We start from the raw sequence: 26,847 nt of genomic DNA on the forward strand, positions 1-26,847 counted from the left end.
CCCTGAAGTCTAGGCTGCTTTGAATAAAAAGTCATCCAGTAGAGGTCAGTGATGCACTGCTGTATGTACAAACCAGTCTGGTTTGTGCCTTAATGTATGTTCAGTATCAGGGGAAGCTCCCTTCCTTTGCCACGAAAGTGTGGGCAATCTAGTACCCCAGGGGAATATAAGGAGGGTTTAGCGTTTGCAAGACTTAAAATTAATTTGTGGAACAAAACAGCCAGAATGTCAATAAATGTATTGGTGAAGGGGTGGGGGGCAAAAATATTTTCCTGTGAGGGAAGGCCAAAATTCAGTTAATGCACAAATTGTGTTTCCTATTCCATGCTTTAAATAACTATACTAATTTAGATAGATAGCTAGCATGAAGATTGGTGATGTTAACAGGAAGATTTTTGTTTAGGAGGAAATATCAGTCCAGCCTTAAGTTCCAAAGAATGAAGATGGTGGTTTTGTGGGTTAATTAAGAAATAGTGTTCTTGGTGCTCAGTGTAGTGTGTAATGGCTTATGACAGAGAAGCAGAAATAGAATCATAGCATCATAGAATCGTTTAGGTTGGAAAAGACCTTTAAGATCATCCAGTCCAACCATTAACCTAACATTACCAAGTCCACCACTAAACCAATTAAGGGTAGAGTAGCAATTTCATGTCTCCTGGCTTGGTGGCTGGATTATTTATAATGAAAGTAAAAACTAGGAATCATTAAGATTGGAAAGGACCTCTAAGATCATCATTCCAATCCCAACACCAACCCAACCCAACACCACCATGCCCACTAAACCATGTCACAAAGTGCCACGTCTACCTGTTTTTTGAACACTTCCAGGGATGGTGACTCTACCACCTCTCTGGGCAGCCTGTTCCAATGCTTGACTACTCTTTCCATGAAGAAATTTTTCCAAATATCCAATCTAAACCTTCCCTGGCGCTCTAAGCCTCCCCTGGCACATGATAGGATGGTCATCACTGGCAGAGAAGGAAAGGTATGGAACAGGAGACGGATGCTACAAACTTCTGTAAAAACTTGTGGAAGAAAAACAAAAGTCAGATCTCTCAGCCTGTCACTCTAGCCTTTTTGAACCCCTCAGTTACTAGTCATGGAGTGGAGTTTCAGGTGACCAGGAAGGATGAGAGTAGTGTCATACTGCACAGAAGGTGAACAAGAACTTCATTCTCTTTTTCAAAGAAAGAAATAATTCTATTGTGGTCTCTTCAAACTTAAATTTTGGTTTTGTTTTTTAAAAGCAATACACAGCCTGTGAGCAAGAGGATGCTGGATTTAGGCAAGCGTGCCTGGGAAATGAACTCCCAATGAATGGATAGTTAAGACCTTTTGAATTAGAGGAAACGGCTTCCAGTTGTGCCAGGGGAGGTTTAGACTGGATATTAGGAAAGATGTCATTGCTGAAAGGCTTTTCAAGCATTGGAATAGGCTGCCCAGGGAAGTGGTTGACTCGCCATCCCTGGAGGTATTTAAAAGACGTGTAGATGTGGCACTTAGGGACATGGTTTAGTGGTGGACTTGGCAGTGTTAGTTTTACAGTTGGACTCAACGATCGTAATGGTCTTTTCCAACCTAAATGGTACTATGGCTGGTTCCTTACCATCTCACCTCACAAGGTGTGAAGGAGTCACAAGTTTGGATACTCCAGTTCAGGTGCGCCTGTTTCTTTACAGATGAAACATTGGCAACTTTAGTGTGCTGGAAGCCTTAAGTCTTGGATGGAACTCCTGTCTAGCAAGCTGTGGTGTACCCTGGCAGCTTGGAAAATGGAGCTGAAGCTTCCTCTTTCCTATTCTTTACCATGCAGATTGCTCAAAGGTGGAAGTCTGTGCTTTCCAGCTGTCCATTTACTGTGTTGTTAAGAAACCAAATGGGGAAGTCATCCAGAAACTTGATGGATTTCCTGCTTATTTCTGTGACGCTGCCTGGAGGGGTGTGTGTTTGAGCACTTCACCCCCCTGCCCTTTCCCCCCCCCCCCCCCCTTTTTTTTTTTTGTTTCCTTTCTTGAAGTACTTTTAAACAAAACGTACCAGAAAAGAATTTCTGACTAGCTTAGCTTTGGTTAGGAAAGGTCTGGGTTTTTGAGCCTAAATCCATGTTTGAGAAAAGAGGCAGAAAGCTATTAATGGAACTCTTCTCATCAGTTTTGGACTGGATAAACTGGTAGGAATACTAATTTTGGCACCAAGTCTGAGGGACTCCAGGGAAACAAAGAGGACCGACCTGAGCAGTGTCTAAAAAGCATATGACTCTTGGCTTCGTTTTCCAGCTGAGAATAAATTGAATGTTTTCAAAGCTCTTGTCCAGTGTAAACAGAATGCAACGCCTAGCTGTTTACCCAGGCGTGCTCTGCCTAAGAGTCAAAAATAATTGTCCATGATCAGCTCTGACAAAAATAAAAAGGAAGTGTTGGAACTTGCAGTACAGAAATTATTATCTGGAGTTAATTGCTGAAGCAGTTCATTGAAGAGGAGAAAGTTAATGCTTGTAGGAGTTAGCAGTGTGCGTAGGCATGCATGTGGATTTTTGTTGTTGGTTTTGTTCTTCCCAATTCGAAATATGGGTACATATTCTGGTTTAGAAGGTGCACTGTCGCCTTTACCAGCTTCAAACAGAGCCTCTGTTGACATCTTACCTACTCCCAAGTTATTGAAAATCCTTTGATTTAACATACAAAGTCCATGGTGATCTGAAGGTATTTGTTTCTTCTGACTGTTGTGCTAAACCAGGAGCGGAACTGCTCTATGCATTTTTTGGCTACTGCTAAGTGGCTACTTGGCAGTCCTTACCTTGATTTTTAGTGGGGTTGCTCCCAGGATAAGCTATGGCTGCTCTGGGTTGGTGTCAGAAAGATATATTAGGAAGCTGTTTTGTTTGCTGGGAAACAAATGTTCTCTTTTCTGCTACTTTGAGTGGAAGAAAGGATATTGAAGTAACTTGCAGAGCAGCAGATGTTTATGACCTCTTAATAAAGCCATGATAAAAGTGGTAGAACCTATATTTGCTGTATTTTCTTGGACACAATACAACTACGTGGATGCTGATGTAAAATTCTGATTCTTTGGAAGTTAATGGTAGATTTACTGAGCCAGTTCAAGCTGAAGATCTGAGGGCCCAGTGAATCTCTGCTGAAGTTTGACTTGCTTCAGTATAGTTAAGTAGGAGCCAGATTGTCTTTAAATAAATCCCTGCAAACTTTCATCTTTGACTTCAGAATACTGTGATCTAAATGTCTTATTCTGAGCTATTTTCTTTGGGGAGAAATAGGTACTTCCATCATGAGACAAGATGGATTGCATACTTGGATGCCTAAAAAAGATCAGACAAATGCACCTGAAACACTTAGTTCTCCCCTCTCTAAAAGAGAGCTGAAGATGATTGTCTCGGATGTGCCTGTTGACAGGGTAGATGAGATGAATCCCACTCATTTTGTTTAGGAAATCTGGAGGAGGAAGCTTAATATTTTTACTTGAGCTATGAACTCAATATTTGTTGACAGGAATGAGCTCTAATTAAAAGGATGGTTTGACAAAGTGAGAGTGCATTATCACATGTTGCTCAGCAGATGGCCTGGAAAGAGAAGAGAGAGAAAAAAGAGGCAATGATCTGCATCCCTCTCCCGTTTCAATTAATTTAAAATGATGCTTAAAAAATATACATGACACCTTCTGCCACCTCATGAAGCAACTGGTAGCTGAGGTCCAGTTGCTTCCTGTCTGGTTTGTTTAGGATTGCTGATGTAAAGGTGGCTGCAGTGGTGTCACTGGCAGGGGGTGAGGAAATGCTGCTGCAGGGTGTAAGTGCTGGAGCTGGACTGGAGAAGCAGTCTGGGGCTGACATCCCAGTCTGGCTGCCTGCCCTGCTTTGTAAGGACTAAGGACGGTGTCTGTCTCTGTCTGCTGTAGATTGTGACAAACATACGGGGTCCTGTCTCCTCTGAGCTCTCTAGATACAAAAATGAATCCAATGTTACTGTCTGGATATGTGGGGGGGGCCTGGGCAGGTGTATTAAGGACTGAGGTGTGGCTGGGAGTGGAGATCATCTGGGCCTGTATAGATAAGCTCTGCCCATTTAACATGTACTGTCCTGTAAAGCCCTTAATGAAGACTGTCATGTGTGCCCCAGTCACTTAGGAAACGCATGATGGATCACTGGTTATTTCTATATGCAGTTATATTATTTGTGATACAAAAATACACTAACTTTTTCCAGGCTGTACAGCTTCTCTGTTTGATACAGCTTTTCCACCCTCCAACTGGCTGGCAAGTGCAATTTATTTATCATGTAAAAAGGCATCCAGAAAGAAGGCAAAGCTTTAGAACTAGATTGGTAGGGAGAAGAAAGGATTTTTTTTTTTTCTTTTCCCCTGACGCTAATCGTTAGTTCAATTTCTTCCTCTCTTCAGGATGAGCAATTTTTGCTGAATAATAACCAAAGGCTCAGAGGGGTTCTGGCTTGAGGTAACTGACAGATTTAACCATGATAATGGCTACATCAAATAGCTTTAGGTTGATCGTGATCAGATAGTTCAATCCCACTTAATTTCTGTGGAAATTGCTCCTCTAAGTGACTTTTAACAGTTTTGAAAATGGCTTGCTTGCTCTGGACTTTCAAGGGTTTCAAACCCTTGAATCTCCATCCTTTATTTGGGGGGGGTGGTTGACAATTACCATCAAAGATGAGGAAAAGGCAGAGGCACTTAATGCCTTCTTTGGCTCAGTCTTTAGTAGTCAGACCAGTTATCCCCAGGGTATTCAGCCCCCTGAGCTGGAAGACAGGGACAGAGAGCAGAATGAAGCCCCCATAATCCAGGAGGAAGCTGTTAATGACCTGCGACGCTACCTGGACACTCACAAGTCTATGGGGCTGGATGGGATCCACCCAAGAGTACTGAGGGAGCTGGCAGAGGAGCTTGCCAAGCCACTCTCCATCATCTATCAGCACCCCGGTTAACAGGGGAAGTCCCTGATGACTGGAGGCTTGCCAATGTGACACCCATCTGCAAGAAGGGCCAGAAGGAGGATCCGGGGAACTACAGGCCTGTCAGCCTGACCTCAGTGCTGGGGAAGATTATGCAGTGGTTAATCTTGAGTATGCTCAAGAGGCATGTGCAGGTCAACCAGGGGATCAGGCCCAGCCAGCATAGGTTCATGAAAGGCAGGTCCTGCTTGACCAACCTGATCTCCTCCTATGGCCTGGTGACCCGCCTAGTGGATGAAGGAAAGGCTGTGGATGTCTTCTACCTGGATGTAAAGCCTTTGACACCGTCTCCCACAGCGTTCTCCTAGGGAAGCTGGTGGCTCATGGCTTAGGCAGGTGTACTCTTTGCTGGGTAAAAAACTGTTTGGATGGCCAAGCCTAGGGAGTTGTGGTGAATGGAGTTAAATCCAGGTGGTGATCGGTCATAAGCGGTGTTCCCCAGGACTCAGTATTGGGGCCAGTTCTGTTTAATATCTGTATCAATGATCTGGATGAGGGGATTGAGTGTGCCCTCAGTAAGTTTGCATATGACACCAAATTGGGTGGGAGTGTTGACCTGCTGGAGGGTAGGAAGGCTCTACAGAGGGATCTGGAGAGGCTGGATCGGTGGGCCGAGGTCAGTTGTATGAGGTTCAACAAGGCCAAGTGTCGGGTCCTGCACTTTGGTCACAACAACCTCATGCAACTCTACAGGTTTGGGGAAGAGTGGCTGGAAAGCTGCCTGGCCGAAAAGGACCTGGGGGTGTTGGTTGAGAGCCGGCTGAACATGAGCCAGCAGTGTGCCCAGGTGGCCAAGAAGGCCAACAGCATCCTGGCTTGTATCAGGAATAGTGTGGCCAGCAGGGCTAGAAAAGTGATCATTCCCCTGTACTTGGCACTGGTACAGGCCACACCTGGAATACTGTGTCCAGTTTTGGACCCCTCAGTACACGAAGGACATTGAGTTGCTGGAGCATGTCCAGAGAACAGCAACGAAGCTGGTGAAGGGTTCGGAGAACAAGTCTTATGAGGAGCGGCTGCAGGAGCTGGGGTTGTTTATCCTGGAGGAGAGGAGGCTGAGGGGAGACCTTATCGCTCTCTACAACTACCTGAAAGGAGGTTGTAGTGAGGTGGATGTCGGTCTCTTCTCCCAAGTAACAAGCGATGGGACAAGAGGAAATGGGCTCAAGTTGTATCAGGGGAGATTTAGATTGGATATTAGGAGAAATTTCTTTACGGAAAGGGTGGTCAAGCATTGGAACAGGCTGCCCAGAGAGGTGGTAGAGTCCCCATCCCTGGAAGTGTTCAAAAAACGTGTAGATGTGGCACTCTGTGACATGGTTTAGTAGGCATGGTGGTGTTGGGTTGACGGTTGGACTAGATGATCTTAGAGGTCTTTTCCAACCTTAATGATTCTATTGTGTTCTGTTCTGTTCTAAACTGTAGAGACTTTCTGAGAAGGTGGCATGTCCAGCCCCAGCAATGGTGTGTACTTGAACATTCACTTCAAGCTCTGGCCACTCACTTTAGTAGCTACTTGAATTTTCTGACACTTGCTCTGTAGTCATTACCTATGTAGGGGTATGTTTTTTCTTAGGAAGGATGCCTGGCTGTATGGAATGTATTTATTTATTTCTATACAGTTAAACAGTGTTTCTGCACCGAGGCTTTGTAACAAGAGAGCTCCTGTTTGTAAAACTAGATGAAGTATATTAAAGGAACATCCCTTCCCATTAAATATGAGTATAAAAACTCTTGCTGATCCTGCCCCAGTGAGAACAGGTTTGAGGTGGTGACAAGCTTGTGTCTAGGAGTAGATCTTAGAGCTGTCCATGCTTGAAGAGAAGAAAAATGTAAGACAGAGGGAGCAAAGAGAAATGACTGAAACTAACCTTTATATTTTTTGAGTATAAGCATATGCAGCGGCATGGCAAATAGCATAATACTACTGGGTTGTTAATAAGCTTTTTAAAAAATGAATGGTGGTTTAACAATGATAAAGTACTTAAATGTGTATGTTGTTTCTGTCAAACAACAGCAAACAAGTGAAAGAGCTGGAGGAGTCAGGATTCCTGAAAGGAGATTTGAGTGCGGAGCAGCAGTTGGCTCTCATTAGCATCTGCACAGACCTGAAAGCAGCAGTAGAGGGTGCTACTTTCATTCAGGTAAGCAAAGATCTGACAACTCCTAGCAAACAGTTTTGAAAGATGATCAAGAGCTGTGCTGTGCGGTTGATGGGCAATGGAGAGTTCAACATCCTGACCACATAAGGATGGTTGTGGTTGTTCTTTCTAGCCTAGTATCTTGACATGGGAGATGATGCCTCTTTGCAGGATTTCCCTACTTGAGAGTCCTTGCAAGTTTCTTTTGGGTTATGTTGGAAGAGGCTGGTGGCTGGCTAAGCCAAGAGAGAAATGCTGACCTCCAAGTGTAACAAAGACTATACATGTTAAAAAGACAAATGTGAGCGTGTGGGGGACAGGAGATTCTTGGGGGAGAGATTATCTCTTAGGGAACACCACACATTCTAGTGTTGGGACTAAAATATGTTTCTTCCTCTCCAGGTACCTGGGGAAGGCAGGGAGTATGGCTATGCCCAGGGGTGACTTGTGTTCTGACTGTGGGGGAGCACTGTAACCAAAAGCAGCTATCTGACAGAGTGTTAAGAGTATTAAAAACAGGATTGATACATAGTGCTGGAGTCTGTGCTGCTAAGTAAAATTGGGATGGGGAACAAGTTGTATTACTGAACCTGATAGTCTGTGGCTGCTTAACTATTAGTAAGCTCACTGGCATGGGCATCGTTCAGGGAGTAGGTGAACTGGGGACCATTTCTGGGGTAAAGTATGAATGCGTTTGCATTGGACTTGGCATCTTGGCATGGTTTCCCAGTATTGTTCCAGTGTTGTACTATTAACTGCCCCTACATGTATGTGTGCTGCACCTAAGTGTTTACAATTTATACTGTTTCAGGCTGGAAATCCCGCAGTCTGCGTAGGTGCAACACATCCCTAATAATAAATTGAATTCAAAGGGCACAGACTTCCAGACCTTTTCTTCCTCCCAAGTTGATGAGGTGGAGGGGGAGAGAATGGGAGGCAGAGCAAAGCATCACACTGGAGTCAAGGTGTGAATGCACCATAGATTTTTACAGTAGTATACTATTTTGTGTTCACTTCCCTTTCTCCAGATCATGAAACTATATACTGTTACCCCAGTATTTTACTCCTTCATCAGTAATGAGCTCAGAGCTTGTCAGTTCATATTATTGTTTTCATATATGTATCGCCTACCTCTACTGAGTTTAATCTGCAAATTTATCGTCTAGTCACTCAATCCTGTAAAGTCTTTCCACAAATGTTTGCAGTTGTAATGATGACAACTGACTTAATTTTATGAGCTAACTTTCAGGTCATTTATGAATGGATATAACAGACAGTACAGGTATCTGTGAAACAGCACTGGTCAGCATCTTCCACTGAGTAAGAACTGACTGTTCTTTCTACCATCTGCTTACTATCTTTTTACCAGTTACTGTCCATGAAAGGACCTTTTATCTCACATGTGACCAGTTAACTTCCTTAAAAGAGTTTTTGTTTGTTTTTTTTTTTTTTTGTTTTGGTTTGGTTTTTTTGCAAGACTTCTGGGCATTCACACTGACTGCATCAGCTACATGACGCCTGTGCCTGTGCTTGCTGCTTCCTTTAGAGAATTCTATTAAGTCTGTGAATCAGGGCTTCCCTCTGAAAAAGTTGCTTTGATTCTTCGCCATCTATGTAATAATCATTTGGTGCTATCCTTTTCTGTTAACTTGCTTGATAGAGACATAAGGCTTACAGGCTTATTCTTGAGGTCTTTCCTGAAGTTCCCTTAAAAGCTGCATCATGCTTGCCACTTGTCTGCTCTTTGGTGCCAAAGTAGTGTACATTCAGTTTTGTTTCAAGTGAGCAGTTATATATCACTGTTACTGTGTCAGGTATTCAAACCATGTCAAAACATGTCCTAGTACCTTGATTCTGGTTCCCCTCTCCTCTGTTCTATGACTTGAGACAGACCCTGGGAGACCCCAAGACTAAGGCTTCAGTTTTCTTCAAGGATTAGAAGGAGAAACAGAACAGTTGCAAAGAAATCACTGTCCTGTGTGTGTTTTCCAGATGATCATCCTTCTGTACTCTGATCTTCTCTTGGTCCTATGCATTCTTCTCCATGCATTTTGAAGAAAGAAGGGAATTTTTTTTTTTAATTATTCCTCTTGTAAATTGCTGGGGGAGGAGGGGTCTGCTTTATTTTGTCTTATTTTGACAAATTAACAATCCTACATGGCCATGTTCATTTGGGTACTGCCTCAACTTTGTGAAGGCTGCCGCCTTTTTTCTAGTAGACTCTCCTAGTTCTGCCTGTTTTCTTTTGCTCTTTCAAGTGTTTCTACTACCTGGTATGTCCATATGATATCTTTACTTTCTCTGTATGGTACCTGTAAGGATCTGATCCTTCTTACTGCTAACTTTGCATCTCCTTAGTATCCTCACTTTTAGTTTAGTATCTTCTTTTGAAGCTGAGTGCAGCTGTGATGGAGTTCTTGGCTCTTGTTGCTCTTACAGAGATGTTGAATCTTAGTATGCTATTGTTCCTCTTAGAGAGGCTCTTCAGCAGTAAGATTTTTGAACAAGGTCCTGCATGCTACTTCAGATTAAATCATGGGCTGCATCATCCATCCCTCCCACCATCAGCTGATCTATGAAACAGGCATCAGGCAAATCATAGAATCATAGAATGCTTTGGGTTGGAAGGGACCTTTAGAGGTCATCTAGCCCAACCCCCCTGCACTGAGCAGGGACAGCTTTAACTAGATGAGGTTGCTCAGAGCCCCATCCAACCTGACCTTGAATGTTGCAGAATGTTGCAGAATCAAAGTAATTTTGAGTTAGAAGGGACCTGTGGAAGTCATCTGGTCCTACCTGCTGCAGGACCAACTTACATCAGCTTGCTCAGTATTTGTGCAGTTGAGTTTTGAGTATCTCTAAGGATAAACACTTCTGGTCTCTTTGGGTAACTTGTTACAATGTTTGATTACTCTCATTGTTAAACTTCTTTCCTAATATCTAATTGGAATTTCCCTTCTTGCGACTTTAGTCTCTTGCCCCTTGTCCTACCACCATGGACCTCTGAGAAGAATCTGGCTTCTCTGTGTGTTCCCTTCAGGTAGTTGAAGACAGCAGTGTTGTGTTGATAGTCTCTGAATAGCAACAATCTACCTGGGGTAACTCAAGCTTTCTGGTACTATTTTAAGTTCCCTTAACCCTTTTGATGTCTCTTTTAACATGTAGTCATTAAGCATATAAATAAATGAAGTAGCTGCAGTATGCCTGTGGGTAACATTGTATGTGTGAAACAGTGTTGGTGGTATTCATATCAGCTTATCAGTTTCAAACCATAGCATCAAATTTTGGTTTGATACAAAGTGTTAACAAAAACACAGTGTAAGTGGGTAAATTATTTGAACTAGTCTTTAATTTGCTCTTGGAAGGTGACTGGAATAGATAGAATCTTAATTCTAGGCTCACGGCCTTATTTCAGCAACGAACAGACTACTTTCTGGCTGAACCATATTAAACTTCAGAAACAGTGCCTAGGGGAGGTTGGAACCTGGAAGGACAAAATGGACAAATTGTAACTTAGGAGTGCAAGTATTCTGACTTTTAGTTACTTAAAAAATAAAACATCAGTTGCATTAATGTTAGTTGAATATAGAGGACTATTTTCTTGCTTAATGATATAACCTACTGATTAACTTGTTAGAAGACTTCCATGAGAACTGCATTTCTTTACCCTAGATTTCAGTTGGTTAAATCTTAACTTCTTTTCAAATTTGGCCTTTGTAGAGTAAGTCAACTTCAAGCTTTAAAACTTTCCTTGATCTTTGCACTCCTTGAATGAATTTGATGTGGTTTTCATGGGACATGACTTAAAACAAATGGGATGAAGTCGTAAAAAGTGGAACTTTTTAAATGACATTAGTGAAGATATAAAAGTGAAAAAGATGCAATAAATAATTAGAAGGAAGAAGAAAATTTGTAACAGTAATGTGATGAACCTTTAAAAACAAGGTATGCCTTGATGCATATTATTTTATGTATTCACTCACCTGAGCACTTTTATGAAGTAACTTGTCTTGATTAGTGTGCTTTGCATCAACTTCAGAAGGAAATCAGTCTGATTTTTGCTCTAAAGCTGAATATTCACCCAGTTTCACTTCTCGGAGCTTTTCTATGCTACTTAGGAAGTCCATAACCTATAGCATTTAGGTGAATGTGCACTGCAAGCTTCTTGTATCGCTGAAAGCTTTAATTCTGAGATAACTTTTCCATTAACTGAAAACTCCATGGAGACAAATTAATGGATACATTTGTACTATAATGTCCCTGGCATGGGACTATCACAGGTAAGGTAAATGTTCTTAAGGAACATTCTTAATGCTGTGTGCTTAACTTTCCTGCATAAATATGTGATGACTTTTGTCTTTTGTCCTTATGTGACTGTTGGGTACTGAACTTACTAGTACTTCTTTCACTATTAAAAACAGATTTGAATGGATGTGTGACTAGTTGCTAAACAATACAGGCTGAATAGAAATCAGTGCAGCACTTATATGATCTCTTACCACAGTGCTAGTAAAATGAAAACATATCTTTTTAAATGCTTTGGAACAATTTACTAACAGAATAATAAAGTTTAATAGCTCTCAGAGGAGGATAAGATGACTAACTATTGGTAGGATCTTACTCTTGACACTTGAGCTACTGTGTACACTGGTGACTTGTGAGGCCTGGCTGGGCTGGTTGAAGCCAGGTATGGAGGGTGGCTGAGAGGTGATCTCTGAACCTGTCAGTCACACTGTGGCATGGGACAAAGCAGACTGGCAAGGGGATGAAATTAATCCTGTAACTGAGACCTTGTGGTCTGAGGTAGTCATCCTTTTTTGTTTTAAAGGAACTCTTCCTAAAAGCCTTAGAACAGTATCTTTCCCCCCTGCGGGCCTTAAAAAGAGAGGGTGTGTGCCCCCCCCCCCCCCATTACACCTGCAAACTTTTTTGAACTGGTGATAACAACACTGATGGATCTTCTGGTCTCTTTTAGATCTTGCTGGCTCTTTTATCTCTCCCAGTTAGACATATTTAGAAAAACAGTGTTACCAGCTTGAAAACAGCTTTCAAAAGGCCTGGTGGTGCCTCAGAATGGGAAACCAGCATTGACTTGGGAGCCTTGACAGTCAGTGTCTCATGTTTCCTGTCATAAAAATCGGTCTTTGATTATCTGGTACCAGTTTCTGCCACTAGCTATTGTTTTACTTTCCTGGTGGCTTTCAAGAACCCTTTTATTTCTGGGGATGAAGGAATATCTGCAGACAACAATGGGTGAAGACGTCTTCAGCTGCCCTGAGCTCGTAGGATAGACAACCATCCTGGTTTGGAAGCTGTGTTAATGATGTACCTCTGTAAATGCAAAGCTGCTGGAAGGCACCACGTACAGGCATTGCAGTAACATGGCTACTTCTGGTACAAAATACAAAACAGGTTTCCAGAACTACATTTTCTAAAATCAGAGTCAAGCTTGCTGATTTGGGAGGGTTTAGTAGGATTGTGTGGGGTTTTTTGATTTGTTTGTTTTTTGTTTAAAACACATGCAACAAATGAAGGCAAGTTTTGCTTCATCTAGTGTCAGTATCACGCCACGAAGAGATCCATCTGTCAGCCAGGTCACTGGTCAGCTCTGAGCACTGGACAGACAAACATGGGTCTGTTAGCTCTCAGCTGGGTAAATATAACCTTAGGCCTGGTTTTACCCTACTTATCTTAAACACCGACCTGAGGAAACAGAAGTTACGTTTTGGCTTCTGAGCGAGCTGATTTTAAGCATGTGACCTGACTCGCCGTCTTTGTAGAGGTTTTAAGGAAACTGTTTTCCTGATTTTAGGGTTTGAAACAGTCTGATCTCAAAGACTTGCTGTAAAATAGTTTATCAAGTCAGTGTTTGAGTTGAACTGAAAGATGGTGTTTGGGTAAACAGCTTGCTGGTGTCACTGCCGTGGTGCTGCTGCTGAATGGACTTTTGTCCTTCCAAACTTTCTAACATTCACTCCCCATCTGTCCTGCGCATGCAACAACTGGTGTTGTCTACCGTTAACAGACTTGAATATGGTTTTGGTCCCCATTGCAGGAGGTAGTCATTGCCATAACTGTCATCCTGCCCAGCAGTTAATCTTGCTCTTCAGGTTCTCTTTCAGTGCTCCCTGGTCTCCTTTCTAGGGCTGTACTGTATTTCCATTGCCTTTCCTAGATCGGTTCCCCTATTTTTCAGGGTGGATGGGATCACAGTAGAAGAAAACAGAGAAGATCTGATCCTTTGAGAAAGGATGTGCAGAGGAGGATGTCCGTCAACCTATTTTAAGATCTTATTGCCCTTCCCTAAGGGAACCAAAAGGATCTTCATCTCTTCTTTAGCAGCTTGATCAGCTTGTCTGTCTGTCTTTTGAAAGTTTTGTAGTACACATGAACATCATAGAAAAAGATGGATCTCTCCATGGCACAATACTGACACTAGATGAAGTAAAACTTGCCTTCATTTGTTGTATGTGTTTTAAACAAAAAACAAAACAAAAAACCCCACACAATCTTACTAAACCCTCCCAAATCTGCAAGCTTGACTCTGATTTTAGAAAATGTAGTTCTGAAAACCTGATTTGTATTTTGTACTAAAGATTGAACAGACATTTGTAATTCAGTCATTTATTTTGAGCAGTATGAAATGGCAGTAACTTGATATTTTTATTGCTCCAGTTCCTTAACAGGGTATGCTTCTGAACTGTAGGAAAGTACAAAATGTTTCCGTCTAAATGCTGGATTTCACCTCATCAAAGTGTTATTTACTTGTAACAGTATCATGTGGTAGACAGTCTTTCATGTCACTCAAGAGGTAGTGATTTAAGAAGCATCAGATTTCTCAGTGGTATGAGCTCATAAATTCAAGACAACATATCTAAAGAAGTGATAACTTCTAAGAAGTGAGTTACAGTCCTAGATTATTCTTTTTTTTTTAAAATTAGATGGTGTTTTTCTAACTGATGCTTCTACAACTGCGCCGTAATAAGCTTACTCATCTACTGTCCTTTAGTTGATGGTTTTCTGAATATGAAGTTAACACTGTTCTAAAAGTCAGGCACTTGTAGATTTGCTGTAAGAATTTTATAACTATATTTTGAATGGAAATTTAAACAAGTTCAAATCCTATGAATCAGAGTTAAACTCATACGGGTGTTACCCCCCTCACTCTAGTTTTCTGCTCCTCAGCAGAACAGCATATGAGAAGACCCCACCTTTATCAGGAGATTCATCTTTACCTTTCTTGCCCTATCGACTACAGTTATCTAAAATCAGGCTGGAAGGGACTTCAGAGGTTACTTAGTCCAACCCCTGCCCCAAGGCAGGATCAGTCATACCTAGACAACTGTCTGTCAAAAACGGGTTAACCTGTTCTTAAAATCCTCATGTGATAGGATTCCTTCTCCCCTGTGCTAAGCATTTTACTTCAGTGCATACCTGCCCCATAGAAAGTCTGTAACTGAAGCCCCAGGATATGAGCATACATGACTATGCCTATTTTATTTATATTTTTTTCTAATTGTGTTAAATGATAATAATGTGGCCCCATCATTAATAAATTGCCAGTATGCTTTTCAGTTAAAGGAGCTGCTGTCCTTATCCTGCTTTTTTACCCTTGGCTTACAGGATACCCCAGTTCTTGTTCAGGTTCAAAATAAAGTCTTGGTTGCTAAGGCTGTGTGGCCTGTTTTGGGCTAACTAGAGTTGGCTTACATCTAAGGAGTCTTTTGTTGCCAAACATGTTTTTGTTAACAATCTGGTATTTGGACACATTTGGACACATTTGGAGGAAGATGTGTACCCAGGTATGTGGAATGAATATCTGCAGGGGGAAAAGGGGCAGGCAAACAACCTGATGAGCTCCTGTTCCCTTGTGTGTATCCCATATAGTTTGGGTTCCTGCATCACCTCCAAGGGTTTCAGGGTCAGTCCCACTTAACCTCACCTCCCTGCTGTGGTGCACAGCCAGGTTGCTCCCCCTGCTTTCCCTGTGACCCTAGCTGCTGGGGTCTCGAGTTCTAGTCATGCTCTAACATAATCATGTCAATTAGCAGAGTCTATGCTGGTGGTTAGTTTTGTGGGGGTTTTTTGTGGTGGGTTTGTTTTTTTTTTTTCCTTTTAATCTTCCTCATTTTAACTGATCAAAATGCTGACACTGCACTGAAAGGTGTGCAATAGCCTGTGGACTCCTTCTTCATTAACAGCTGTGCGTATGTCTCATGTTTCTGTGCTGCATCGCAAACCTGTACAGTGGTGAGCAAGAGTCTGTGTCTCCTGCCCAGCTGCTGTCCCTGCCTTTATCCTCAGATGAGGGTAATAATACGTTCTAAAAGATGACTGAAGTAAATATGTTTTCCCCCCACCATCTTTGCAGTTTGAAATTACACATTTTTATTTGGCACCTTGCCTTAATTAATATCCTGGTATACTGGTATATCCACATACTATCCATCTTTAAAGTGTCTCAGAATAAGCATCTAAAACTACTTTTTGGGGGGGAGCATGGTGGAAAAGTCCAAAATACTTGCAGTCAAATATTTGCATTTGAAATATGTAATAATTTTGAATTTTGTGGAATTACCAAACATATTTAATGCATGAACAATTTTAGACTGTTGAACTAAATTGCAATGGTTAACAATAATATCGGAAGCAAAATTAATATCCTGATGTAATAATTTGTTCTGATATTAAAAATACCGTTTTATTTCTCTGCTTGTTTCACTAGCTGAATTCCCAAGCTCTGCAGTCAAAATGTCACATCTTTTAATTGCAGGTGGTGTAGTTCCCCAGGTTCATGTGCATGACTCTTGTTTACTGAGTAGAAGGTGCATCTCCAGTCTTCCAGAACAGAAATGCAGACCTAAACACTGCAGGAGAAGACCAAACTAGCATGTCAATACCAAAGCCTAAATAGAAATAATAATAATTAGCACTGAAATACTAATGATAGTAGTGAGCATTTTTAATGCTATTTTGCTTAAAATAGAATTTGACTTTGATATGGATTCTATAAAATGGCGGTAATGACAGAAACACAGCAGTCTGTATGCATCCGCAAGGGGAGCAAATAGATGCAATCTTGCTTTGATAACTTCAGTAACCTCAACTGTGCCAGTAGTATTGGGGGAACCAGAATTGGTTGTAAAATTGCAGGGTTTAATTTGCAGAGAGATTATTTTAGCATATGTGTTTTTTTTCCTGAAGTCAACTAGGTTTTTCAAAGAATCTTTTCATTATTATTATTATTTAGATGTGGTAAAATTATATGGAATTGTTGTATTTGACTGTATGGTTGCTAGCTATAGCAATAGTGCTTTGAAATCTATGTTTCATTTAATTAAATTTCCAAGTCTCCTTTTCAGGTATTTTTAATGTCTGTCTTTATACAGATAACCTGAATGCTGTTTAAAATCCACAGGTCCCTGCTTTATGTAGGTTTATGTTAATCAGGCTTTGTTTTAGAAATACAACATGCTAAAGTGACTTGGTAGATTGAAAATAAAACAGTTATGCCTGAAGTATTTCCTGTGAAGTTCTTTTTCTAGTGGATTGTAACTATAGAAGATAATGAAAGTATTTGTATAAATGGATTAGGCACCAAAACTTTCAGAAAAGCTGCTTTTCTGAGATTCAGAAGTCTTTGTCTCTTAATCCTGTGAAGATCTTCATATTCCCACAAAAAGCTGGATATAATGTGGTTCCTGTCACAGGAGTGCTGATAGTCTGGGTCCAGCTTGTGAGATAGTTTGGTGCTCTGGAAGCTGCTGCTATGTCTTCATTCTGTGAAAGGAGAGGATTGCTGTCACTTGACTCTGGGAACTGTTCTGCAGAAGTGCCTCAAAATTGTCAGCTAAATCGCAACACTGAAAAGCTGTGACCACTTAAAATGCTGTAAATTGTATGTGTATAAATAGAGGAACAGAGCCAGGGTTTGTGGCATGTTTGGAGATCCTCACTTAACTGCAGAAGATGAAGAGTCCTTGTAGCAATCAAAGCGGCTATGGCTTATACACAGTTTACCTGCTACTGGAAGCCCTATTGAATTTACTGAGAAGAGGGAAGTCACGGAACTTTTGAAAATGATTTTCTATGTCAGTTGTGGTTAGGGCAAGGCTACAGGGCACTCTTGCTGTAGCAGCTGCCGCATGGCAGTGAAGTACAGGTTTTGGGGGCTAGGTGGTTCAAGATGAAGGTAGGAGAGGAATGGCTGCCTAGGGTATTTATTACATGCTGTGAGCTAGCATGCACAGAGCTCTGACTTGGTTTGAGTGAGGATCCAGCTGAGAGTTTATGGGTCAGGATTAACAGGAACACCAATGCGGAAGACATTGTGGTAGATGTCTGCCACAGACCACCTGATCAGGAAGAAAAGGCTTTCTTCGGACAACTGGAAGAAGCCTCACATTCACAGGCTCTTGTCTTCATGGTGGGGCTTCAACGACATCCATATCTGCTGGAGGGACAGCGCAGGAGAGCACAAACAGTTCAGGAGGATTCTGGAATGCATTCATGGTAACTTCCTGACGCAGGTGGTTGAGGAGCAGAAGAGGGGATGTGCTGTGCTGGACCTCATACTTACAAACAAGGAAGAACTTGTTGAAGATGTGAAGGTTGGAGGGAAGCCTTGGCTACAGTGACCATGAGATGGTGGAGTTGAGGATCCTGAGAGGAGTAGCAAGACAAAAGGTGGGATTACAGCCCTGGCCTTCAGGGGAGATAACTTTGGCCTGTTCAGGCCAAAATCTGCTTGGAAGAATCCTATGGCATAGGATACAGTCCTGGCATGAAGAGGGGTCTAGTAGAGCTCAAGATTGATCTATCTTCACTTGCAGGAATTTACATTATCATAAATTTTCATATTAAGATTGCCAGGGAAGAAATATTTTCTTGATTATGCTTTGGATATGCAGCAGCCAGAATCTAGTCAGGAGATGGGAACTCATCATTGTGCAACTGTGACTTTCAAACTTCTTTATTCAGCAATTCCTTATGCTTGGTGACTACCATCAGACTCCATACTTGCTATTGAGAAGGCTCAGTGCTGCTCCCTGTGACAGCATCTCCAGATGCTCTTACAGGAAATGGCTTGCTTGTTGTTGAATGGTTGCTAATCTTCGACCTTCTCCATGCCAGTTTAAATCTTTGACTTTCATCTTATACTGCCATGCTTGTATAGGACAATACCACTTATTTTAGAACCATACCACTGTGTTGCAGTGCTTTACTTCAGGCTATGCTTTGTTTCTTTCACCTCCCAACGCTAATAAGTCCACGGCCTTGGCAGCGATTCCCATTGCTAGTGTAAGGAGAAGATATTTTGCAAGATAGTGTTTTGGGGAGTGTTTTCCTAGAAGGTGGTACAGGTGAGTTGCTACCTTGGCATATCTGAGAATGGATAGAAGGAACCTGGGTAGATGCCAGCATTTAAATATAAGTAAAGGAAGTTGTGCGCTTAGATGAGCATGGACATGTGTGGGAGCACAGATGGTGGATAGTGTGGTGGGGAAGGCCTGTACAAAAACACAAAGATGCTGGATTTAAACAGATAGTTTAAGCTCCATAGCTTTCCATGTACTGGCATTCAAGGGGTTGTGTCATGTGAGTGCAACTTTTTAATTAGGGGCAACTAGACCTCAATCACCTGTCTGGGTATCAGTGTTGTCTGCTAGGGAGAGAGTCTAGTACGTGTTTATCTTTGTGTAGTTCTTTAAGAGTTCATAGCCTGGTCAGGTAGCTGCTATGTGTTCTCTGAACATGTATTTGAATAGCATAATGCCTATTACATTTAAGCCTTTAATTCAATACAACTCTTCCAGGAGGTGTTTTTTAAAAATTAACAACTGTCGTGTTCTGATCAGGCTGTTAAAAAAGATGTCTAATAAAGTTTAAATTGGAAGTGAGGTTAGTAGCAACCTTTTTCAGGTGCTCAGGCCTTGGAATAAAGGTGTACTGTTCACTGCAAACGAGAAGTGTGATCTTCTCTACAGAAAGGGCACAGAAATATACAGTGTCACTTAAAATGCACGGAGGTGTATGCTAACCTCTTTGTACTGATTCTGAGAGAGACTGTCGTGGCTTTAAAACCATATCTTCTCTGCTCACTGTTTGATCTTCTCTTTCTCAGGGTAAACAGAATAGCTTCAGACCTCTCCAGGCTCCATAACTGACAGCAAGCGAGGTTCCTGTTTAATGGATTGTTTATAGCTTAATTTTCCCCCTGTTCTTCAGGGAATTGGTGTCTCTGAGAAGATAATTGCATGCTTGATAAGGACAGAAACTTTATTGCAGTGGTCCAACAGTCTGAATACAATTGTGACACTATACGAGAAACTTCAAGCAAATGGCCCATTCAGAAACCTTACGTAACCATGGCAGGTTTGAGTTTCCAGCAGATCTGAGTTTGCCTTTTTGATTATCATCTCATGTGAGAGGAGGCTTAGAGTTTCAAGTTCACAATAAACCTATTCAGAGCAACTCTTCTATTATCCTGAGCAGTATCTGCAGAGTTCTCTTCACTTTTGGCTTTACTAAAAGAAACTATTTAAACTTAACCAACAAGCAGGGATCCTAGAATTATAAGCAGAGTATCAATTTGTTTTGATAAGGCAGTCTATTACTTTGGGCTCTATCTGGAGTTCTTAAATGACTTCGTTTCTCTCTCTTGCATCGTGGAACTTTTAGTACTGTTCCAGGCCACTTGCCTATATTTAATACTTCAAATTACTTTAAACCCATTTACTGGGTTGAAAACTCTGGCCCTGGGCATTCCTGCCACAGAGTCTGTCTGAAGCTGCAGGTATTAAATGTAAATTTTGGATTATATTAAATGTATAGCCATTTTCCATACCTTCATGTGCAGTTCAGCATAACAGGAAGGACAGAATGAACTACTGACTGGTGGAAGAATGTTAGAGTTGGAAAAGAGCAGGTATTTTCTGTGTGTTTTAATGGGAAAGCTGTGGTTTTTCAAGTTTGGGATCCTGTTTTGATTTTTTAAAACCTTTCCAAAAAACCCAGAAAACAAGCTGGCTTTGTTCCCCCGTTTTCTTCTCGTAGACTGAAGTCTTTCCTGTTGATTGTGGGATTCACTGTAGTTATTCTCCCCTGTCTGCATTGCTCCCAGACTGTTGGACTTCTGCATGCTCTCCTTCAGGCAGCTCCTGGGGTTAACTTTGAAATTCTAGTGACTGTAGATTGGCTCATACATGTGGCTCTTGGCTCATACATGTGAAATTGCACGCAATACTGCAGAGCTGAACATGCTCAATAGCTTTGGGAAAAATTCTGATAGTGTGCATTCTACTTCAGAAATCTTTCTCGGACTTGAAATGAGTGGAGATATTTGAGCTTTTTAAGTGTGAGGGTCACTGAGAGGTGTTTCAGTGCAGGTTCCAGAACTGTACCTTGGAATCTCCTGCCATAGTTCTGGAGATTGTAAGTTTGTTTGTCTTCTTTTAAGATACACCTATTCACTTCCATCTTGTGTGAATACTGACTTCTATCACGTGAGATACTCTTAAAAAAATGGAGACCAGGTCTTACTCCTCCATGCTGTTTTATCTTTGTGTGTGAGTAAGAGTCTATATTTTAAACAAAGCAGAATAGTTTGTTTTGTGTTAGATCTCCTGTGGTGTGTGGAGGTCCATCTTCTGCTATAGAGAAACTCTTGGGCTTTCCATTTCCATGTGGGAAGGTATTGTTGTGTTATGGCTCACTGGTATATCTAGGCTGATTAAAATAGATGGTTTGTGCTGAGTTCCTAGGTGTCAGGGTGGTATCAGTGAAGTCTGAAATGGATAAATCTGTTGAACTAGAAGATTTCTAATAACTGATTTTTTGTTTTTATTCCAGGAATGTACTCCGGAGAACCTGGAACTGAAAAAGAAGATTTTCGGTCAGTTAGATCTTATTGTTGGTGACAATGTTATCTTGAGCAGCTCGACCTCTTGTCTCTTACCCAGCAAATTGTTCACTGGCCTTAAACATGTTAGGCAGTGTATTGTGTCACATCCTGTAAGTATGATGGCATGTTTTATTTTTGTAGTAGTAGTAGTAGTACAGGTGTTTAACTAAATTGTATCCCAAACTCTTCCCTGCAGACTGAGAGATATAGAAGGATATTTGGAGTGCTTGTGTGCCATCATTAGTGTGCAGGGGCCTGACTTATCAGAAGAGGTTTAGTTTGGTCATTCTGTGAGCAGCAGCATCTGCTAAATTGAGAGGATGTATGCATGTTTCATACTGTTGGCTCAAGATACATTCTCTGTAAGCTGTTGTGCTCATATTATTCTGTGTTACTCAAACTACTGGTTCTCAAAATCTAGGAATTCTGTGTTTTGACGACAAACCTATAAAAATTCCCTACTTTCTTCTTGTGGCATCATTAGTCTTTTCTAGTACCCTTTTTCAGCTACTGTTGGGTAACAGTAAGGATCCAGTGAGCTGCATGTGCTTGTCAGGTAATGTTGATGAAAGATGGAAGCTTTTGACTCTTGTTTCTTCAGACTTCCGATGCAGAAGAAGTATACCTGAAGAGGAAAAGCAGGTGGATGAAATGGAACAAATTGTACTAGGGGCTGAATTTGCATGCTTTGTGACCAGCTGGGACAGGGCAGTGATGCAGAAATGGCATGACTAGAAGTGGCAGCAGAACCTCAAAATGCTGAAGGGCACCTGTGAGCCTCTGTAGAGGTCTGTGTGGGGCTGCCAGACAGCAGTTTATCACATCTCTCCTCAGCATGGAAGAGCATTTTGTCTTGATCACTGGGATTCTTACTGCTTCTGTTTTCCACTACTCAGTAGCTAATGAATTTGTTAGCCTAATGTTAGTCTGGTGTTTGACAGGTCAGTTAAGAGGACCGTTGTTATGAAGGTGTGCAGTATCTGGAGAAAGGTACTGCTCTGCTCTCTGCAGTCTGGTAACTACATGTCTCTCCAGGGCATCCCTCAGGGTGTAAAGTAAACGTCAGTTCCCTGGGCACGCTCAAGAGTGGCAGCGTGAACACAACAGTACAGCACTACTTTACTGTAATGCCTCTACAGCTACCTGTAGCCTAATACTACAGTGTCAAAGCATTTTGTCAGTCCCTTTCTGACACCCCTCCACCACCACCATTGTGCCCTGGGGTGACTGGGAAGCAAAAGGAACAAAAGGATTGGTTTCTTTTTGTAAAATTAGTTTTCATCCCCTTTTAATTAAAACAAACAAACAAAAAAAGTCAAACTTCAAAGTTGGTATCTGTGCCTAGGTTTAGCCTTTCTCCAGTCTAAAATTCAGTAGTTCCTTATCCCATATTTCCAGGGTTGTAACTTTGTGGTGCAAGAGAAGAGATAATGTCTCTTCTAGATTCTGTATTAAGTAACTATCACGGTGATTTGGTTTTTTTAACCAATTCCTAGGCTTCAGCCTATTCTCTGACTGTTTGTCAGTCTTTGATTTTACATTACTCTTTCTTACTGTTTTCCCAAGTTGGTCTGTACCAGTTGACTTGTTTAGTCTGAGCTGCAGTCTTCATAGGAGCCACTCCTGAAACCAGGTTTTATCAGATCTGGAAAGGTAGCTAGTCCCTTTGTAAACAATTTCTAGCTTGCTGTTGCAAGGATATATGTATTTTCCAAAGCAAATACTCTGGAGTGCCTTAAAATGTCTAATTGTTCTGAAATGGCTTTGCAATCCAACTGAGACTATTTTCTTAGTAATCTCAGCTTCACTCAAAGGGGAGTGTACTGGAGAAACTGTATTCTTCCAGGGGCCTTTCTGCATCTGTTGTATCAAGAAACCTGCTTGCTCCGTAGTAGTTGTTGGCTTTTGGTGGTTTTTGTTTTAACCATGGCCTTACTAACATCTTGAACATGACAGTAGGACATGAGGAATGGTGGCTGCAGGAGGCAAGCAGCTCTGGAAGACACTGTGAAAACAAGTGTGGAATTTGATATACCAGAAAAATTGAAAGCTAAAGTTGTAAAGCCTCTGGCACAGGTGAGCGTGTTGAGGAGAAATGAAATGAAATTAAATGCCCGTAAGGTAGAAGGAGCTCATCCCTTTGCTTAACATAGCAATAGGTTCAGTAATTAGAAAAAATAAATGAAATCCCATAGCACAGCTGTATGATAGAAATGCATACAATACTTGTAGGTACAGCTGTTCTCTGCAAGCAGTTTCAGGCAGTGTATTGATAGAGGTCTTCTGCAGAGCAGTTCATTGCTCATGTACTGTATATGCCTGCTAGGTCCCACAGCTAGAAATATGGAGTTCGAGGAGACTGTGTGCCATTGAGTGAAGTTCCTTGCTGTACAGGAAACCATGTAATCAAATCACCTTAAAAATGCATTAAACTCTACCCAGTAGATTTTTTTTTTTTTAACTCCACTACTCCTGTTGGAAATTGTTTGTCTACTAATTTTTGTTCCAATCTTATTAACAGTCCATTAAAATTAATTTGATATTTGTTGGCAGCTTTTGTGTAGCTTAATTCTTTCTCTGTGTTTACTTTGTCGTAGCCTTTCTTAGCTTTCATTTTATTAGGCTGAGTAAGGTATGCCTTTCTGCTCCCTGAAGAAAGGCTTTGCATTCCCTCTCTCATTTTTAGAAACCTTCAATTTCATCCACATTTTGCCACTTTTAGTTTTTACCAGCATCTATTATCTCAATCCTAAAAAATTGTCTTCCTAAGTCTCCTCAGTGTGCTCATATGTATACTCCCCGTGCCAAGTTCATGAAATAGAATATTTCAGTAAGATGACTGTCAACACTAATCTTGGAAGAAATTTATAATAGCCTCAGTCTCTCTCAACAATTAACTTGTCCTCTTCCTGATTGGAACCTGTGATATACTTAAGGGTTAGAAAAGCCTTCAGAGAACTTCTTGGTGCTTGCAGTGGTTTGGGTCTTGCTAAATTGCCTGGCACCACACCTGCAATGGTGTCCATCACACCATTCTTGGCGCTGGTGGTGGCACTGCCAGAGAGACTGATGTGCGAAAGTTTGTTGGAACACAAGGCACTTTAAAAGGGGTGAAGTAAGTGTGTTACATCAGTAGTTAGAGTAGACGTAGCTTATAACAGGTTATGCGTTGGTCAGACCCTATAGTAAAAGGAGCCATGTAAGTACTGAAAAGAAAGAACTTAGAGGAAAGACTGCTTGCACATTGCTGTGACTGAATCCTGTGCTTGCATTTACATGAGCACAGTTAAGAGCAGTTGACTATAAAGGGAGGATGGTGAAAGAATCAGTACTTAATTACCATCCTTTAAATGTCAATGTTATTTCTGGTAGTAATTTATGATATGTTAGCTCCTTCTATTGCCTGGAAACTAGACTGAGAGCTGTTTAACACCTTAAGAATATGACTGAAGGACTGCTGCTTTTGGAAAGAGCATGCAGGCAGTGTTACTGCCTGTAACACTATGACCTGAAGAGCTTTTAACTGTTTCTGGATGTTCTTTAGACTTTTTTGTTTATTACTTCAAAAATACATTACACAAAGGTATTGATGAGAAATTACATTTAGGAAGAGTAAGGGAGAGGTAATTTTTTTTTTTTTTTAAAGTAGGTATGGTGTTTGTAGGTAACCTGTTCTGCAACTTTTTTGAAGTATGTTTTTATGTGATACCTGTTACTGTGTTCAGCATATATTTACAGGCTTGCGCCAGTAGCAGCTTATATATTAAGTGTTGCATCTCACAGGTGGTGTTTAGCAATGATTTTGTTACAGAGTTCCTGAATATCAAAAAGGAAATGCCTTGCTTCATTTGGAAAGACAGGTGGTGGCCATATGTCTTACAACAACAAACAGCTTGAACACTGAGAAAACATCGATTACTCAAGTCAGTATAAAGTCTTCTGGCACTGTTTGAGTGCTATCATCTTTAGTGTAGCTCCATGAACTTTGCTGGGGTTAAACAGAGTTAGATTTAAGGCAAGATTAATTATTTTATTAATTTTTAATTAATATACTAGCTTTCATTGGATTGGTGAAGTCTTTCAGGGTCTGAAGATCAGGCCTACTGTGTTCATGGGAAAAATATCCATGCTAATGGCAAGCTATAAAGATGCTTTATATTGTTCTGTTAATCTGTTGATAGTTGACATTTTTCTTTTGTATTTCTTTTTGAGGTAAATCCACCTTACTTTGTGCCATTGGTTGAGATTGTTCCTCATCCAGAAACAGATCCTTCTACTACAGAGAGAACATATGCCCTGATGAAGAAGATTGGTCAATCTCCTGTCAAACTAAACAGAGAAATTGAGGGGTTTGTTCTGAATCGGCTCCAGTACGCAGTGATAAGTGAATCCTGGAGACTTGTGGGTGTATGTATATATGTTTTTTTTCAATTTCTACAGGCGAGATTATGTATTTAATTTTCCTATAAATTTGTGTCATCTTTGTTAAACTGACCCTTATAAACATGAAATACATAGTAACATATAAATTAAAACAGTACAAAGTGATGTCAGTTATAGATAGCAAAGACTGGGAAAAACAAAGTGATATGATCATAACAACTATCCTTTATGCTGCTTTCTTTTCAGAATGCTGTCGTTTCAGAACAATCAAAAGAACAATCTTAAAAGCACAGAAATCAAAATACTGATTTTTCTTTTTTTCTAGGTTGTCTCACCATTTTCTGTTATTTTCTGAATGTTGCTGGCCTACTGTGCAGTGGTTATGAAAATAACCATTTGGTTTTCTCTTTGGCCTTTCAGGAATTGCACTCCCAGGTTCAACAGTTATTTGATACTTGTAGTTAAAAGATAGATTTCTCCTCCTCCTGCCCATTCAGACTTCTAGCTGAGAATCATTTGTTTGTGCCCCTTCAGCTTTTCCCACAGTTACCTGTTCTGTGCTGCAAAGTCTGATCTTTCATCAGGAAGAGCTGAATTATGAGTCTGTTGCTGTTCTGTTGAGAAGAGATTCAGTTGGGCTTGAGTAGGGCTTACTGTTTTGTCGTGGAGAGTGTTTTGATTCTTCAAGCTGTTTAAAACAACCATGCACACAAATATAGGTAAAGATCTTAAAACTACGGTAATATTAACATATCATAAACAAAGTAACTCTTTTTCCAAAGCAGTATCTAAACATAGTTGCTGAACTGATTTTGCTTACATCTAGTTAGCTTCCATAGCAACACATTACAACAGTATAAAGGAGGTGGTGAATAATAATAAGTAAACCAATATTGTTAGGAAGGAACTGATCTTCTACTGGAAACGTTTCTTTAAACTAAAAAAAAAAGTTTCTGTTATTAAAAAAGTTAATACAAAGTCTTAAGTATGTAATAAGCAAAACCCCTTCAGAAAGCTGTAATCATGTTGAAAGACACAGGACAGAAAGGATAGTAATCTCTAAATTGTTTTTGAACCCTAATAACCCCAGATGAAAAAAAGATTTTGAGAATAAAAATGACTACTAAAAAATGTGAACAAGGAAGGTAAGTTCATGGTGAAAAAGCTAACTGAACTGCAATGTTCATTGTGAAGGAGGTTTCCACACTGTAGCCTTTCCTTGAAAGGGAGGGATCTGACATAGAAGTAGCACAAGTCATGCTAAGAACAAGATTTTTGGAGCAGGAAAGTAAATGAGTAATGGCAGACTGTGGAGGAGAAATGGAACTTATCTGAGAATCCCCAAACTCAAATATGATTTAAGCACCTTTTTACACATCAACTAGCATAATACTGCAGAAATGGAAGTTAGTACTTACATCTGAGTTCTTTT

At 40.8% G+C, this 26,847-nt stretch overlaps 1 protein-coding gene across 1 annotated transcript in view; it reads left to right on the forward strand.

The window, feature by feature from the left end:
* Positions 1–26,847, forward strand: part of CRYL1 (crystallin lambda 1) — a 60,741-nt gene that overhangs the window by 10,943 nt on the left and 22,951 nt on the right. The window contains exons 3-5 of the mRNA XM_075726053.1: positions 7,006–7,132; positions 20,981–21,142; positions 25,245–25,439. Of these exons, the coding sequence (XP_075582168.1) occupies positions 7,006–7,132; positions 20,981–21,142; positions 25,245–25,439 (484 nt within the window). The remainder of the gene's footprint in view (positions 1–7,005; positions 7,133–20,980; positions 21,143–25,244; positions 25,440–26,847) is intronic.

This window comes from Pelecanus crispus, chromosome 1 (assembly GCF_030463565.1).
Source record: "Pelecanus crispus isolate bPelCri1 chromosome 1, bPelCri1.pri, whole genome shotgun sequence".
Lineage (NCBI taxonomy): Eukaryota > Metazoa > Chordata > Aves > Pelecaniformes > Pelecanidae > Pelecanus > Pelecanus crispus.